General features: G+C 35.1%; 1 protein-coding gene and 1 long non-coding RNA gene across 5 annotated transcripts in view; one reads left to right on the top strand and one right to left on the bottom strand.

Annotated features, from left to right (window-relative positions):
* Window positions 1–4,682: 4,682 nt before the first annotated feature.
* Window positions 4,683–18,319, bottom strand: part of si:cabz01090165.1 (uncharacterized protein LOC100333421 homolog) — a 156,612-nt gene continuing 142,975 nt past the window's right edge. For all 4 annotated transcript variants that reach the window (XM_042743410.1, XM_042743408.1, XM_042743409.1 and 1 more), the window contains 2 exons: window positions 11,441–12,093; window positions 4,683–5,628 (listed from right to left, as the gene is read on the bottom strand). In XM_042743410.1, the coding sequence (XP_042599344.1) occupies window positions 11,544–12,093 (550 nt within the window). In that variant the 3' untranslated portion in view covers window positions 4,683–5,628; window positions 11,441–11,543. The remainder of the gene's footprint in view (window positions 5,629–11,440; window positions 12,094–18,319) is intronic.
* LOC122140330 lies at window positions 12,821–14,332 on the top strand. Its single transcript, XR_006156986.1, has 3 exons — window positions 12,821–13,198; window positions 13,338–13,408; window positions 13,883–14,332. It is a non-coding gene; the product is annotated as an uncharacterized LOC122140330 (long non-coding RNA).

Genomic DNA, 18,319 nt, shown 5'->3' with positions numbered 1-18,319 from the left:
AACAGCCGCGCTGAGCAGAAAGGAAGCAACAGATGATGATGAGATTCCTTTTATCATTAGAGAAAATATTCTGTTTTATCATGATTTCCTCTTAAAGGTCCTTTGTGCAATTAATGTTTAATGAAAGTGTTTTTGCTGTAGTTGCTAAATGGTGTTTTGGCCATATATTATCTGTAATCTGTGAGTTTGCTAAGACTTTGGAAACTTCAGACGGCAAAATCAATTCAAGCTAAAGGCAAAATTAAACTAATTAACAATCAAATGAATATCTAATGCACTGGCATTTATCTTCCTCTGGTTCTTGTACGGAGCAGGTTCTTCAGGGTTTTAGATGGTATTTGTTTTCATAAAAGGGTTTTAACATTTTAGACATCAGATTTATGAAATGTAAGGGTTCAGTGGTCAAAATATCACTGAAGTCTCACTTTTAAAAATGGGGACAATACATTTTTGTATGTTAGGGTTAGGGTTTTTATTTATGTATTTTTATGGTTTTGGATTCCTATATTGTTGTTGTTGTTGTTGTTGTTGTTGTTATTGTTATTATTTTGATGTTTTGAGTCAAACTGACCCTAATTGCTTTTAATGCAACTCAAAAAATCTCACAATGAAAAATATTAAACAATAACAACTGCAAATAGCAAATAGATCAAAACTATTAAAAAAAAAAAAAAAAATAAAAAAAAAAAAAAAATAATAATAATAATAAATCATATATATGTATATATATTTCTTAACATTTTCTAATTTTAAAATTTTCATTATCACAAACCGTGAATGTGTGTATACGTTAATTATAACATTAATTTCACATTATTTTATATTTTGTGCCTTTTTTTAAAAAAAAAAAAGTGGATCTTTACTGTTTCTAGTTATGGTTATGTGTATTTTAGTCTATTTTGAGCTGAAATGATGCACTCTCTGTAACACAATTGTTAAAAATGTATTTATTTATTTATTATTTTTTTCCACTGTGTTGTGATGGCTAAAATTCTGTGGACATTTAACAGCTTTTAAATGGAAAGGCTAGACATACGTCTGCATGTGTGTGGCTCTGGGTGCAGTGCATGATGGGTATCAGTCTAGGTTTCTGTGCAGACAGTGAAGGGAAAGTCCCGGGCAGAAAGGGGAAACTCCACTCAATAGACAACAGGCATGAGACTATCATAAAAATGTTTTCCCTGAGGACTTTATCTGAGCCTGTGGTGACCCTGAGAGGCCTCGCAGTGATCATTACTGCGTGAGAACCTCGGCAGGAAAACCAGTCAGAGATAATGGCATGTCTGAGAAAAAAAAGACAGTTTAGTTTTTTTTAGAAAATTAAAAATGAACACTCAAAAACAATTATATTTTGGGTAAAAGTCAAATTTCTAAAATATTTTTTTTTTTTTGTGACTTTTAAATAACATTCTAATAAAGACAAGAAACCTGGATTTTTTTTAAACATTCTTAGAATATTAAAAACAAACATTCCAATAAAGTTATAGTTTTTTGGGAGACAATAAAGTAAGTTGAAAATTTAAGACATGTTTTAGTCACCTTTAAATAATGTTCTAATCACAGCAAGAGAACTGGACATTTCAGCGTTTTAGAAACATTTAAAAACATTTTCTCACAATGTTTTTGTAACCTAAATAAATTTGTTACCTGGGAAGTTTCTAATGTCCACTGACATAGACAGGACACGTTTCTGTATCAGAATCAGCTGAATAACTGAATGAAGAAGATTATGAGTATCTCCAGATACGTTTAAAATGCTACACAATTTTTACTTCACGCACAGCAAAAATAAAATAAAACAACAAATCGAAACCAGCCCCTTTGCAGCTTAAAGTGAAGCCACTGCTTCAAAATGCATCCCCAGCTTCCCATCAATCACGTGTTAAACTGAGAACACACAACATGAAACGTGTTGCGCTGAATATCTTTGGGCTCGTCTCGACAGCCCTTTAGAATTACAGTCTGGAGTTTAATTAACAGCAAAAGCAAATACTGCGCCAGCTGCTCGACGAAGCTTCACTAATCAGGGCTTCATTAGAGACGTGACGCGTACATGTGTGTCGTCATCAGATGCATGGGACCTGAAGACATGTCTCTGTGAAGCAGCATCAGACGTGCTCATCCTCAGCTCCTTCCTTCATTCAGGCTTGTTTAGCCTCTTCTCAGATTATGTGTGGGAGACAGCAATTTAGACACAGTACACAGCATTTAGCTCACGGAGGTTTATTAGAAGCGACTTTGGGGCTTGCCAACATATAAAATATGGCCTGTTACAGGTTTTCCAGATTACAGCCACATATTTGGGCCTGCTTGTGCTTGGTGTGCCAATGTGAAATATGACCGACCTCTTATAGTATTGTTTGTTTCAGTGTTCATCCAGTGATCTTGCTTCTCACAGTCCCTCCTGTGACATCATTAAATGGACTTTTCCAGAAAGATCTATCAACAATGAGCTATACATACATTAGCATGGATGCTAAAATAAAAAAAAAAAAAATAAAATAAAAAAAAAAAAAATGAAAATAAAATAAAATAAAATAAAATAAAATAAAATAAAATAAAATAAAATAAAATAAAATAAAATAAAATAAAATAAAATAAAATGACTTTTCCAGAGAGATCTAGCAAAAAATAATTTACTACACATTAGCATGGATGCTAAAATATAAAATAAAATATTTAAATATTAAAAATACTATTGCTTGGAAGAAAATAAAATAAAATAAAATAAAATAAAATAAAATAAAATGACTTTTCCAGAGAGATCTAGCAAAAAATAATTTACTACACATTAGCATGGATGCTAAAATATAAAATAAAATATTAAATTATTAAACATATTTTTGCTTGGAATAAAATAAAATAAAATAAAATGACTTTTCTAGAGAGATTTAACAATGAGTTTACTACAAATTAGCATGAATGCTAAAATAGAAAAAAAAATATTTAATTATTAAACATATTTTTGCTTGGAATAAAATAAAATAAAATAAAATGACTTTTCTAGAGAGATTTAACAATGAGTTTACTACAAATTAGCATGAATGCTAAAATAGAAAATAAAATATTTAATTATTAAAAAGACTTTTGAATAAAATAAAATAAAATAAAATAAAATAAAATAAAATAAAATAAAATAAAATAAAATAAAATGACTTTTTTTGTCCACAGCAGTGACCGCGGTCTCTCAGAGCATCTGTCTCTGTGTTTGAAAGATTACTTGAGAAGCTGCTCTGTCCTGTACCGAAAATTGACCCTGTATGAAATTTGTGTAATTTTAGCATTAGGAATCATTTGCATGTTTATCAGAAGGCATCATTCTCCTTTTTATTGCCTCTGGCATCTGCATCGCACATTCGCTCTGATAAACTGCCCTATAACGACAAACTGCGGCATTGTGGGTAATAAGCAGCCACGCTATGCTGATTTCTAACCTCTCTGTTGTGTGTGTTGGTCTAAAGGAATGCACAAACACTCTGATGTTTATTGATACTGTTTTAGCATAAGCAGGAGTTTCACATGATTGTTGGCATCATCACAGAAACCAGAGCAGAATTTAAATTTTCATTCTGGGATTTTATCCACAATAAAACAAATCAACAAATTAAACATAGAAACCCAGACAAATCATTACTACTGCATTTATATATATATATATATATTATGGCTGGGAAAATAAATCGATGCATCACAAATCGAGAAATGATTCAGCATTGATTCTAAGATTTTATATATATATATATATATATATATATATATATATATATATATAAGATCATTAAAATGTTTGGGAAAAAATAATACAAATATATATATATTGTTAGTATGAATTAACATATAATACAAAAATATTTAAACTCATAAACTGCAATTTGTTAATTATTATTTTAATGAATTAATTTTAACCATTTTAATGAACTAATTTGAATTAGTTTTAAACAAGAAAATACCATCTAAGTCTGTCTACCTCAAAATTTCATGTTTAATTTAGTGTTACGTGCAGTTTCTTGGTAATTAATTGTGAATTTTACAATTTCTGAGTGAAAAGAAAAAAAAATCTTTATTACAATTTTTTTTTTTTCTTCAGTGTATTGTAATATGAATATATTCAGTTATATAACCAATATCAGTACAAGGAAGACCCTAATGTGTTTTAGTTCAGTTCAAAAGCACTGAAGAAAGTTTAAAACTAAATTAAACAAACTAACTAATAAATAAATAATTATTATGGGACATATGAACATTTTATGGGATTAAATATTTTATTAGAAATACATTATGGAATTTATTAATAGCCATTTTAACTAGAAAACATCTAAGTTAGTGTTGAATAAAGAGTGCTTGGCTGTAAAGTCCCACAATCAGAGTTTAGCAGTGACATCATGTGGAGACACGAGTCATTACGCTTCATTAATTAGCATAAACCCCTCAGGCCACAAATAATCAATGCATTTGTAAACATTTGACACAAGATAAACATTCTCTCCAGAATACTGAGATTATGAGTAATGCACAATATGATTCGGAGTATGCTTGAGTTAACTTCCATTACACTCAGCCCCAAAGACCTGCTGCAGAAACCTTTCAATATATGTCATTGTGAAAATAATCACAGCAGCGTGCAGCGAAGAGAAGTATAAAAAAAAACCTTCTGGTTTAAAAAAAAGTCATTTCCACAAGCCTTGAAGAAAAATACTTTATTTCTTTATAAATCCACATAGAGTACCTATGAAAGCATAAAATTCCATCCCATATATTTTTTTTATTTTTAATTATTATTTTCTGCTTGAAATCAAATGATTAGAATCAGAGATGGCTGAAGGTGTACCTCACATACAAATACGTCCACAGTCAATTAGAGGAAAAAAAAGAACAGTATTTATTTCAGCGGGCCGTCTGTCGAAGAGTATTTAGCACGGCCTGCGCTGCTTTCACACAGTCTGCTGTCAGACACAGAGTTCTCAAGAGCGCCTCACCCTCAGTCCTTGCTGATACGGGAGATGGGGAAAGTTTTAGTGTGTGGTGATAATCAATGTTCTCTCCTGTTTGACCTAATCTCCAGATCCCAAGAACACACTCGCCATGTTTGTTAATCAGCTGAAGATCGATCCATGCGTTCGTCTCCCAATGAAGAGAGAGAGAGCGAGTCATTAGCATACAGAGGAATCCATAATGAAGTGCTCCAGAAGGTCCACAAATCTTAACTCGATACTGAGCTGTCAATGTTTGATCGAACTTTGATAAGTCTGTATCCGCACAGGCCTTCGGGAGAGCGTTACATCCACAGGGTTCAGTCCTTTGGCACTGCTTCATCTGTTTAACACGGATATTTTGTCATAGTATTTCCCACAAACAACATCCAGAGAGCCTTTCCCTCTCTCTTCCCATTGAGTGGTTTAATGCTACTCGTCTCTCGGGGAAATGACCTCTGGTTTAAAATAGAAAACATTGCTCATATGCACCGAAGAGGCACATGATGTCCACGGTCTGGGGAGAGTTTTGCATAAAGAATTGAACACGGGGAGTCTGTTGTGTTTGCCTTCTGACCGCGGCTTGTCCTACTAATAGATTGGATCCAGTCCCATTTAATTTGACGTTCTGCATTTGGCTTCCAGATTGTGAGTTTGCCTTGAGAAACAACAGAGGCATGAGATCAGATTCAGCAGCGAAAACACATTTGATCATCAAATGCAAAGGACAAAAATTAAAAAGAAAGACAGTGAACTATTGCAGAAGATGTTCCACCTCTGATAAAGTGACCTTTACACGTTTTTACACACATCCTTTTCGACAATCTGCTCAAATGCACCACAGACAGCAACAAATCATCCGTTGTGCTAAATTCAGAAGCTTCAAGCTTATACAAATATCAGTTTGATCCAGAAATTGAATGAAATGGAATTCAAAAAGATTGCAAAAAAGATTTCAATTAAATTTAATTTTATTAAAAAAGTTAAATAATTAATTAATTAAATAAATAAATATTTTAATTGCTAAATTTTAATTGAAAAAAAAGTAAAAAAAAAAAAAAGTATTAAAAAAAGTAAAACACTAAAATAAATAAATAAACTAACTAACTAACTAGATAGCTAGCTAGCTAAATAAATAAATGACTGTTCATCAAACACTAGATTATGGTGCTGGAAATGACAGGGTCATGAGTTTGATTCCCAGAGAATGCATGAACTGATCAGATGCATAGCTTGGTCAAATGCAGTGCAAGCCAGTTTAGAGTGAGTGAATGAATGAATGAATGAGTGAATGAGTGAATATAAAACAGCTGTTGAATGCATAAATGTAAAGGTAAACTAATGTAAACAAATGCATCATGTAAAATAAATGATGCAACTTCATAATGCAGTTGTAGCTCAGCTTTGTGCAGCATGCATATGTAACCAGTGCCATCTCAACACACATCATCACATCCGTATCAGAGGAAACAGCAGCCCAGGATACACAAACAATTTCCTCACAACATCAGCTGAGTTTGCATAAACAGACAGCGTGGGTGAATATACATAGTGCGTGCTAATTGAACATTTAACGACTTCATTAACTCCAACCATCATCAGTTTACTGAGACTTTCCTCCCAGATTTAATGCCAAACAACAAAGCCTTCAGCAGCAAGGACGAGGCCTGATACGTTGTGGCTATTTATCTGCAGAGAGCCGCTAATGCTAGGCCTTATTCGGACGGCTATTTTTAGCGCAGCGTGTCCTGCTGCAGTCTGGAGGGATTCTGGTTCCAAACGGCTGTCGAAGAGAGGTTGCAGCCCATTTCTATGGCACACAACAAACAGTAATTACCTTCTACTAGGGTTCTGCTGGTATTCCACAACATCCCACCCCTCAGATTAGTCTATTTGTCTCAATATGAGAGACGCTAGGCATTCACCCTTTTATCTCAATCTCTAAACCCCATCACAATACTCATATCTGCCCTCTTTTCTTCCATCATAGAGCCTTTCCCTATCTCTGCAGCTCTGTGCCAGGCCTTGTGTCTCTGTCCCCGCGTCCTAATCTCTCCCATCTCACACTGAGCTGAAGGAAATGTAAATCCATCTGGAGCTAATAGAAGAAAGAGCTCTAATTGTGCACAAATTTTTGAAAAGGGACCTGCATCTGAATCCATTGTAGTGCATTAAAACATTAGATCATGAATCAGCAGTCGGTTGAGCTTCAGGCAGGGTTTGAAATCAGCATCCGCAAACCTGGGGTTTATTTCGTGTGGCGGGTGAAAAATAACCGTGATGGGTAACGTATATAAACTCACGAGCCAGTTTGATGGGTTATCATTCATAAATGATGTTCTCCAACCAGGAGCCACCAACATTAGCAAAACAAAGCAGAAAAAAGGTTTCCATAATGGACGAGACATGAAAAAAAAAAAATAAAAAAAAAAACAAAAAATCAATCAAAAAAAAACAAACAAACAAATACATAAATAAATATTTATTTATTTAGCTTTTCTCTTCTTTCTTTCTTTCTTTTTTTACATATGACAGGACATATTAGGAGAAGATATACATATACAATACCTTTAAAAAAATTAATTAATTACAAAATAAATGCTGTTTTAGAAGTCAATGAGAATGTAGTTTATCATTATTATTGTTATTGTTATTATTATTATTATTATTGTATTCACAAAAAAATTGACATAAATGTAAAGCTTTGAATCCCATGATTTAATATATATATATATATATATATATATATATATATATATATTTTCTGCTAGTAGTTCTAAATGGCCAGTACATAAATAATTCAGTATATTAATAATAAATATGACTAGTAGTTCTAAATGGCCTGTACATAAATAATTCAGTGGCTTTGCCAATTATCATAATTACAAAATAACTAGGCTATCTTAAAGGGTTAGTTCACCTCCCAAAAAATATTATTATTTCAAATAAATTGTATTCTCATCTTCAACAAAAACATAATAAACTAAATAAATCTAACACTATAGTTCAACCAAACGCAGGCACATCTAATTGATTTCACTGCTATAAAATGTACTCATTATTTTTAACTGTAAAAATGTTTCATCAATCAATCAATAGACAAATAATAAAATAAAATAAAATAAAATAAAATAAAATAAAATAAAATAAAATAAAAACTCTAGCCACAGGCAAATAAAGTGAAACATCAAACACCTTCACATTATATGATCCAGAGGTGCTGACAGGAGCTTGGGGAAGTTCAAATCGAGCTCTGGAATAAAAGATGGAAATTTTTCCAGGTCAGTAAAGGTGATTTAACTCAAAAGTCTTCTGCTTGATCAGACGGTAACTCTTTGTTCAGCTAATTGTACAGGCAGAACATGGTGTCTACAGAAGCCTTTTGAAGTAGTTCCTGACAGTGACCCTGACAGTCACCTCTGCCCTTCAGCATCAGATTTCTGTCCACTGGAGGCGCTGTTTCCCACCGGACAGAGAACAGCTTCAACCTGCGCTTTCATCCCGGTCCATTCAGGGCTCCTCTGAGGCTCCTCAATGGAAGGCAACTGTGACCAGTTCACTGAGATGGCTCTCCCCTGGTTCTGTTAAACGGACTCCTCTCTCGGATCTGAAAGCCGCGAAGGTCTACCGCCGGATATTATCCACACTGCTCTAAGCACCAGAACCTGGCCAACCTAGATTGAGCCTCCAAGGGCGCTCAGGCTTTGACTGGAATACAAACAGACACCTCTAGTGCTGCTGCATGGTTTAGCAAGAAGGAAAATAGCAGGAAGTCTAACTGAAAATGTTAGTTTTTTGCTGAAACGAGCTGGGGAATGTTGTGTTTTGGATGCTGGTGTGCTGATGTTCTCACATTGCTTCTTACTCAGCATTTATAGCTTGACAAAATAGTTGTTCTGGCTGACCAACATAGGGATGCATGATGATCAGCACAGTATCGGTTATCGGCCAGTATTAGAGATGTTACATTTATCGGTATCAATCGATAATAGTTTTTTAAATGTTCATGCACATTTTCCAAATTGTTACATTTAGGTTTCCATCATGCACTGTTAAATGTAACCTTTAGCAAGTCTTCAAATGCAAATCCATTTTCTGTAGCTCAAACATGAGAGTAGGTCTGGGCTTGATTCCTGGGCAATGAATTAACTGGTCAAATTTAAATACTGAATGCAATGTAAGAAGCTTGGATAAAGAAGTTTACCAAACACATATATGTAAATGTATTTTTTTTCATCCAGCAATTTATAAAGTTGTGATGCCTAAATTCACTTGTAGCATGGCTTTTGGATTGATTTTGTGTTTGCTGACAGTTAATGGAGATCGCACACAAAAGTCCAACATCTGAGGCAAATTGGTGCTTGTTTACATGAGTAATGATCGCTATGTTTGAATGATCAAAGACTCAATCTGAGAGACGATAAAAGACAATATGACACTATTGTCTTTTAGAGCTGCCTTACAGCAGAATCTGAACGGTCTTCATAGTTGAGATCCATAAGTGATTCTGTTATTTCCCTGTTTATCTCTGTGAAGCTGCTGTGACACAATCTGTATTGTTTAAAGCACTAGGGGTATGTGTTATTGGCAAAAAATGCTGTCTCGATATTTTTGTGACTCTAAAACAATGCAAGTGGCTGACTTTATGAATGGATCATTGAATCATTGGCTCAAATGACTCATTCAAATTCAGATTTATTCAGAAATGAAACTGCAGTGTTGAAATGCACAAATGTTTGCCTCTGGCTTTGTTTACTTGTTTGATATTACTTAACTAGTCTGTATCATATCTTATAACTACAGTGATAAACCCATACAGTGATCATTTTTGCGTTCATGGAGACATTTTAACTGCGTTTGGTCTCTCCAAATAATGTCCTGATAATGTCAGTTTGCTCATTGTTAAAAGAACAATTATAATATTAATAAATCAGAATATTAGATAAATTTTTGTTTGATCCTCATCCATTTAATGCATGATGCCCAGTTTTTCCAAGTAAGTTGTGTATAGTATTCCAGCATTAAAGTGATAGTTCGCCCAAAAATGAAACTTCTGTCATTATTTTCTTACCGTCCACTTGTTCCAAACCTCTGCTAATTGCTTTTTCTGTTGAACACACAAAAAAAAGATATTTAAAAAATGGGGGTAAATGTACAGTTGACAGTAGCCATTGACTTCCATAGTTTTTTTTTTTCCTTTCCATACTATGGAAGTCAATGGCTACCGTAAACATTCTTCAAAATATCTTATTTTGTGGCAATCCGAGGAAAGAAAATCGTACAGGTTTGGAAGGGTTAGTAAATGACAGAATTTTCATTTTTTGGGTGAACTACCCTTTTAAATCTCTCCTGGACTCATAAAACCGTGTTGAAGTGGTAATTTAAACACAACCCTGCAAAATACCAATATTTAGACACATGACCCACACCTTGCAAAGGGAAACAGTAATGTGTGCTATTCCATACTCAGCAGGGATATTCATAACATGCACATGAGTCTAATATACTAAAATGTGCAAACTTTAGGATTCCTTTCATTTTCGTTGCAAACATCCAAACCAGGTATCATAGCATTTCAATTTTACGCTTTTGTAATTCAAATGCATCCTATTGAATGAAACAACTGTCAGGCTATCAATTTAATCTCAAGTGCACTGTACCATTGGGGAAATCTTTTCAGGCCCGTTACCCCGACACAGACAGACAGCAGAGCCGCTATGCCTGTAATTTACCCATTAAAGCAGGTCTAATTAACAGAACTGGAACATCTCTGCATCAGCAGCACTGTAGCATGAGGAGATTCTATCACGCTGGCAACCTGCTACCTAGCAACAAACCTTAAAGGGATAGTTCACACAAAAATTTAAATTATGTCATTAATTACTCACCCTCACGTCGTTCCAAACCCGTAAGACTTTCGTTCGTCTTCGGAACACAAATTAAGATATTTTTAATGAAATCCGAGAGCTCTCTGACCCTGCATAGACAGCAGCGCAACTGAAATGTTCCCAGACCCAAAAACGTATTAAAGACATCAATAAAAGAGTCCATGTGACATCAGTGGCTCAACTTCAATTTTGCGAAGCTACGAAAATATTTTTTTTATGTGCAGAGAAAACAAAAATTATGACTTTATTCAACAATTCTTCTGCACACTGCTGCAGACAGGATTGTTGAATAAAGTCGTAATTTTTGTTTTCACTGCGCACAAAATATATTATCTTAGCTGTTCTCATCACATGGACTATTTCTTCAATGTCCTTGCTTTGTTTCTGGACCTTGGAACATTTCAGTTGTGTTGCTGTCTATAGAGGGTCATAGAGCTCTCGGATTTCATCAAAAATATCTTCATTTGTGTTCCAAAGACAAACGAAGGTCTTATGGGTTTAGGACTACGTGAGTGAGTAATTAATGACAGACTTTTTATTTTTGGGTGTAGTATCCCTTTAACAGATTAAAAGCATCCTCACCTCAGACAGGAGAAAACCCTTGGTAAGGCCGCAGGAACAGAAAAGAAACAGAATGGGTTGAAGTGTGGAGAGAATGGGAAGGGAGGCGGGTTCGAACCCTGTGTTATTGCGATATGGAGTCGTCCTCTTTGAATGATTTCCCGTATTCCGGGTTCAAGTCCACCACCGTGGTCCCTTTAAGTGCTCCGTAACCCCCCTCCAGGCCGTGGGACCCTTCTTGTCTGTCCGACCCGAGCGGGACAGAAGGCTTGCTGGAGGATCCCGAGGACGAGGACGAGCGCGGCGGAGGACCCGATGCTGCCCCCTGCTGGCCACCGTTGGTCTGAGAACAAACGTTACTGACGCGAGCTGCCTTCTGCTTGTAGTGCTGGCTGTGAAGCTTGTACTTCATCAGCAGGATGAAGATGAAGACGAGGACCGATGCCACGATGATCCCGCCGATGACGATGATCATGGTGCCGCCGAGGAACTGGTCGTGGATGGAGCGGCAGTGACGAAACTCGCGCTCCGTGGAGAAGGACACACAGCCCACCAGCCGTGTCGCGGTCAGAGCTGTGATGCCATCATCGTAGACGGCCAGGACGCAGAGCTCGTAGTCTCGCGACGAGGCCAGATCGCTCAGTAGAAACAACTTATGGGAGGCGGGAATCATTCTGAGAGAGAGAGAGAGAGAGAGAGAGAGAGAGAATCAGACCTTGAGCATTTTTGAAAGAAGTATTTTCTGCTCACCAAGGTTGCGTTTATTTGATTAAAATGTGGTAAAACCAGCAGTATTGTGAAAAATTATTTCAATTTGAAAGAACTGTTTTCTATGTTACCTTAATCTCAACAAGGCTGCATGTATTTAATGCACAAAAAAGGTGGTAGCGCCAAACACTTGTACAAGTATCTAGTAGACAAAAAAACATATGGTGCGTAGATACAAAATATACAAAGATACAAAGATGAAAGAGATCCGCATTCATCCATGAATGATTTCTGAAGATCATGTGACACTGAAGACTGGAGTAATGATGCTGAAAATACAGCTGCACATCACAGAAATAAATTACAGTTTAACAGATATTCACATAGAAAACAGCTATTTTAAACTGTAATAATATTTCACAATATTTCTGTTTTTATTGTATTTCCATCAAATAACTTAAGCCTTGGTTTAAGTTTATTTCACAATGACTTATTTTACTGTATTTTTCATTAAATAAATGCAGCCTTGATGAGCATAATAGACTTAAAGTAACATCAAAAACAATTATTTAAATTGAAATAATATTTCACAATATTATTGTAAATAATCAAAAACCAAATTGCCACTCTTTTACTTACCACTTTTTTTTTTTTCCAAAAAAATAAAAAATCCAAACTTTGCCCTATAGTGTACATGTTTTATATTGTCTCTAAACAGAAGTAAAGTGAACACATGTTCTGTAAGCTTTAGTTTAAATTCCACAAAATTCAATCGAGGGCAGATGGTTGTCATGAATACACAGAGTTTACAATATTGCCCATGCTGTCCAAAGGGAGACACGTGTCAGAGTAGATTTAAGCACAACATGTGCCCTGTGCAATCTGCAGCAGAGAGATTGTGTGCCCCGGGACGCCGCTCTCTTCAGGATTTACTCGTGACCTTTCTCTCTACAGGACACAGTAAGAAAGTGCAACAGTTTGGGAGACTTAATCAGTCTTCATCAGGGGTCAGCGAGTTCGCAGAAGGTTGAATAAGTGTCATGATTCATGTCAAACTCCATACTAAAGAAGGTCAGTATAAAATTCACATTCATGCACGGCTTTTTTGTTTTTACTTACTTCATATAGTGTATTATAAATATAGGGCCTACTATATTATACTGCATATAAATAAAACATGACACTTCATGTTAAAAACATACCTGCATAGCCTACGGAGAAGTGATTGCACGGGTCACTGAGCGACTGTAAGAAAACACAACCCAAGTGACCAGACTACAGGTAGGTTTCTTTCTTCTTTTTAAATAATGCAGATGATTTAAATATTTTAAAGATGGGCTGATTTTATTGAAATTTAGCATTTTTGTTTTTCTTTCCCAAAGCAAGCACCAGAAGAAACTGTGTAATTGGTTCAAAGATTAAAATATTTTGAAAATATTTTATTTGAACACTGTATATACAGTATAATGCATTATAAAGTATATTTGATAAATAAAAAGGGTATGTTTGCAGATTTTCTACTAAATGCTCTCTTACAATGTTGCCGGTATTTGGTGTTTTTTTTTTTTTTTTTTTTTTTTTTGCCACAGCCCTGTTTCTTTATTTTCTCTAGTCACGTAGCACCTTTCAGTGAAGTAAAATGGAAAGGAAGGGGAATCTCATTATACAATAAAGTTTTTTTTTTATCCTTTTTTTTTCTGTCTAATTCACATTGGCCACAATTAATGGCACCCTTTTATTCATTACTTTTTGCAGTCTTCTTGTGCCACTTTTCCAGCTCTGAGTTTTCTCCTATAATGCCTGAAGAGTTTGGAGAACACCTGTCGAGGGATCAGAGACCATTGTTCTACACAGAATCTCTCCAGACCCTTCAGACTCCCAGCTCCATGTTGATATTCCCTCCTCTTCAGATTTCTAGGGTTCAGGTCAGGGAACTGGGACGACCGGCAGAACCTTCGTTTTGTGCTCAGTCACCCATTTTTGTGTTGATTTTGATGGTCCTTATGGATCATTGTTCTGTTGGAAGATCCAACCACGGCCCGTTATAAAGCTTTCTGACCCCAAAACTGCAATTATCCAGCTGTGAAGAGTCTTTGGCCACTTAAACTATCCTCCTCATGTTGCATTAAGACAATAAAGTCACACACAATAAACTGTTGGCAGATTTGTAACATTTCCTTTTGATTGGAACTCCTTAATTATTGTCCAAAGGTTTTTTTCTCAACAATCTTTTACTACACAACATAACTATCTCTCTGTTTCCACAATATATAACTAACTAAGAAAAAACTATCTTCTTCTTCTTCTTCTTCTTTTTTCATTGTGATGGATGACAAAGAGAATTTGCCTTTGTGTTCCTCATATTTATATTACTGTGAAACCAGTCATGGCTGGATAATTTTATATTCCTAGCCACCCTGGTGCTCTAAAACAAATAAATATGAAAGGGAATATAGATCTTCAGAGATTTTACTCATAATAATTTTTAGGACTACAATAATTGTGGTCAATGTGTATTAGAGAACAAAACATTTTCACAATGTGATTTTGTTGAAAAGTTAGATGTTTGTGATTTTAAAAATATATTTTATTTATTTATTTATTTTTTTAAATGAAAGATCAGAAGAATAAAAAATACAGATTTATTTTCACAATCCTCTTTGATCATAATTCTGACCATGACTCTCTCTAAAACAGCTGCTTTATGTATAATATTAATAATAATAACACTTATGTTACAAAACAACAGCTGATTACTTCATTACAAATAGATTCCTAGGCGTTCCTTTTTTTTATTATTTGACATCTGATGTGTGCAGTTTACTTTGCTTGCTTGCATCAAGGAAAGTGTTCTCAACTATTATTATTGCCAGATCCCTCTCTAAAGCCGTGAGCAGGAGTACGTGTTTGCTGCAGGTCTGCTGAGGCGATGCATTATTGAGTGCTGCACTGAGGTGAGCAGATGAAGACCTGAGTCCTGCCCTGGGTGACGTGGCGTGTTTGTGTGTTTCTGACCGTGAGCATGACCGCATATTTTTGCATTTGACCCCGTGGGTAATTGGCCGAGCTCCTCTGGCGAGCGCGGGCTGACTGTGAGGGTAATGGTGTGTGAGTGTGTGAGTGTAAGTGTGCATACTGCTAACTGCTCAGACACTGTGGGAAGCACGCTGCTGTTTTTGATTGTTATTGACAAACAGCTAGATATGAAATTACTTTACATTGACAGCAGTGAATTGTTCCAGTGTTTTCTTTTTGATGAGCCAGAACATTTATTAGAGATTGTAATACAGTGCTAGCAAATACTGTATATGACCATGTTTTAGTGTTATAATCAAGAACCAGAGCATATCAAATCTTCAGATCAGTCTCAGTATTATTACATCAGATTATAAGGACATTTCAAATGAATGTAAAATATACAAAATAATACATTAAATAAATTAAATCAATTATTTATAATAATAATAATAATAATAATACAATTATTTAAATAAATTTTGACTCAATTATTTATTATAAAAATATTGTATGTTTTTTTAAATAAAAACAATCAGCATGCCAATTCTTAAATTCAATATAAATATTGTAGTAACAGCTTACTAAGGACATTAAAATTATTGTAAAATTCAAAAATTAATTAATAATACAATTTTTATAAATAAAATACTTAAGATCCATTTATTTTATTACATTATTCAATTAAAAAAATTGAAAACGTTACATTAATTACAAATTGAATTTTTATGTACTATAAAATGTACAAAGAACATTTTAATATACTATTCTGAAAATATAGATGTTTTTCAATAAAAATGCAATTATTTTGTTTCATTATTCAATAATAAATAAATAAATTATGATAAAATAAAATGTATTATATTTATTATATATATATGCTGTCTTCTTATTTTTGAATTGTATTTGGATGTCCTTCCACACATTGTTTTATGTCTCATAAGAGTTAAGCAATGTTAACAGCACTGTCAGTGAGTTTTAATAAGCGCTGGGTTGGTAGCTGCTGCAGTGTCATGTGCTAATGAGCAGATACAGGAATCTCCCTTCAGTCTGTTCCTCTGGATCCTCTCACAGAGCATCTGATGGATATATATTGAGAAAATTCCTCTTAGTTCTGGCAGCCATTGGTCCTTTTAAGCTGCCGAGGGTCAGGCTGGCTGCACCCGTGACTCCGAGCTGTCACTGTAAACAGAGAAGGGGCTTCGAGCTCTTCTGAAGATGTGTCAGTTGGCACAGAAACACTGTCATCTTCTGAAGGAGCAAGTACTGCTTAATTACCCACTTAAAAGTGGTTTAAATTAAAGATGAAAACATGCAAATAACGAGGGCGAGAGAGAGAGAGAGAGAGAGAGAGAGAGAGAGAGAGATGATAATGTGAAAAAGATGAGGTAAGATAATGACAGTGACATTCTCAAACAGAACCCCTCGGCTCTCTTAAAGAAACAGGTCACCAAAAAATGATGGTGATTCAAACCCATTTGAAGTAACTTGTGTAAAAATAAAAATGCACTCTCAAAAATGCATATACTGTAATCATTTTCTCACCCTCATGGTGTTCTAATCCTTCTAATGATTCTTTCTTCTGTTGAACATAAAAAAAGGTAATTTGGTAGAATATGGGGAACCAAGTAGTTGTTGGTCCCCATGTACTTACAAACAAAAATGCTATAAAATTAACAAACAAAAATGCTATAAAAGTCAGTGGAGACGGTGGGCTTCTTTTTGTCAGCAGCAGAAGAAAGACATTCTTACAGGTTTGGAACAACATAAGGCTAAATAATTACAGAATTTAAAATTTTGGCTGAACGATTCACGTAATTATAATTGCAGATAATAAGTTCATTATCTTTCATTTATTTTGGTGTTGCCTGTATGTGCTTTTTTGACTCTTAAAGTGACGGTAGCCATTGACTTGCATTTTATCAATCACCAAGGAGCACGGTTTCAGCTAAAAATCTTCTTTACTGTTCTATTGAAGAAAAAAGTCACCTGCATTTCGCATGGGCTGAGGGTGAGAAAATTAACAGCCAATTTTCATTTTTGGGTGAACTATCCCTTTAAGAGAGCGTCTGCCAAGAGAACGCACGCTGATATAAATGTACTCCATCTGACAAAACACCTTGCACTTCATTCAGGTCTTCATTTGGCACCACACACACTGTGCCTCCAGCGCTCTTTCACCCAGACATCACTTTAAATTTAACCTGTCTTTTCGACTCAAAGTTTACACTCTATATTCTCACCCCGGTCTCAGTTTCTCAGCCACCATCTCCAAGTCATCCGTACTCCAAGCGGGAGTCAGGCGCATGCATTCTTAATTGATTCTGATAGACTTTCAGATTACTCTGCAGCTCTATAAACCAGAGAACTCCCCTTGTCTTTTCCATAATTAATAGCAAATTGCTTTCTATATGTATATTTTCTTCTCTCTTCTTAATCTATCCAGTGGGATTATTGCAGAGTTAATTACATCCTTACAGATCCCTTCAATGAGAAATCATGGGTGTTGGGGCAGTGTCTGAATGCTAAAAAGGAACAAAAATGTAGACGTTTCTGCAAAACGAGTGTCGACGACGATACACATCCCAAAAATATAGGGCATCCGCACAAAGGTTTGCTTGTCCTCTCAATATTTTACAAAGCAAAAGACTGGGTTTTGAATTCGAGACGTGTTTCAACATCAATGCAAATACGCCTTCTTTGTAATCTGTCAGGAGCATCTGAAACGAGGGCAAGCACTCGACACGCAGCTTCGATTGTTATTCTGTTATTATTGTCTTCCTCATTGCACCTCGAGCTCTGTGATTTATTGAAGAGTGTCAATGTGTCGGCTCGTGGTTCCTGCTTTGCGAAATTCAGTTCGAATTGCATCAGGCTGAAACTATTACAGTGGAAGCCAATCTGTCTGTGCACTAATGAAAATCCTTCAAGAGCTTTTCTGACATATATCCTAAAACAGCTGGTCCTTTTGGGAAGGATCCTTTCATTAGCACACAAAAAAAAAAAAAAAAAAAAAAAAAATTCATAGAGTGCATTCATGATATTATTGTGTCTTTGTTGGCTGGCAATCATTGAGGTCCATTTGTATTCATCAGAGGAATTGCAATGTTTCATTCCCTATCTGAATAGGATTCTGCCATAAGCCATTAACACCCCCAGTCTCAGATGCCAGCCTTT

Source organism: Cyprinus carpio, chromosome B18 (genome assembly GCF_018340385.1).
Source record: "Cyprinus carpio isolate SPL01 chromosome B18, ASM1834038v1, whole genome shotgun sequence".
NCBI classification, from domain to species: Eukaryota; Metazoa; Chordata; class Actinopteri; order Cypriniformes; family Cyprinidae; genus Cyprinus; species Cyprinus carpio.
The sequence above is the reverse complement of the archived record's forward strand: the minus strand, read 5'-3'. Positions and strand labels throughout refer to the sequence as shown.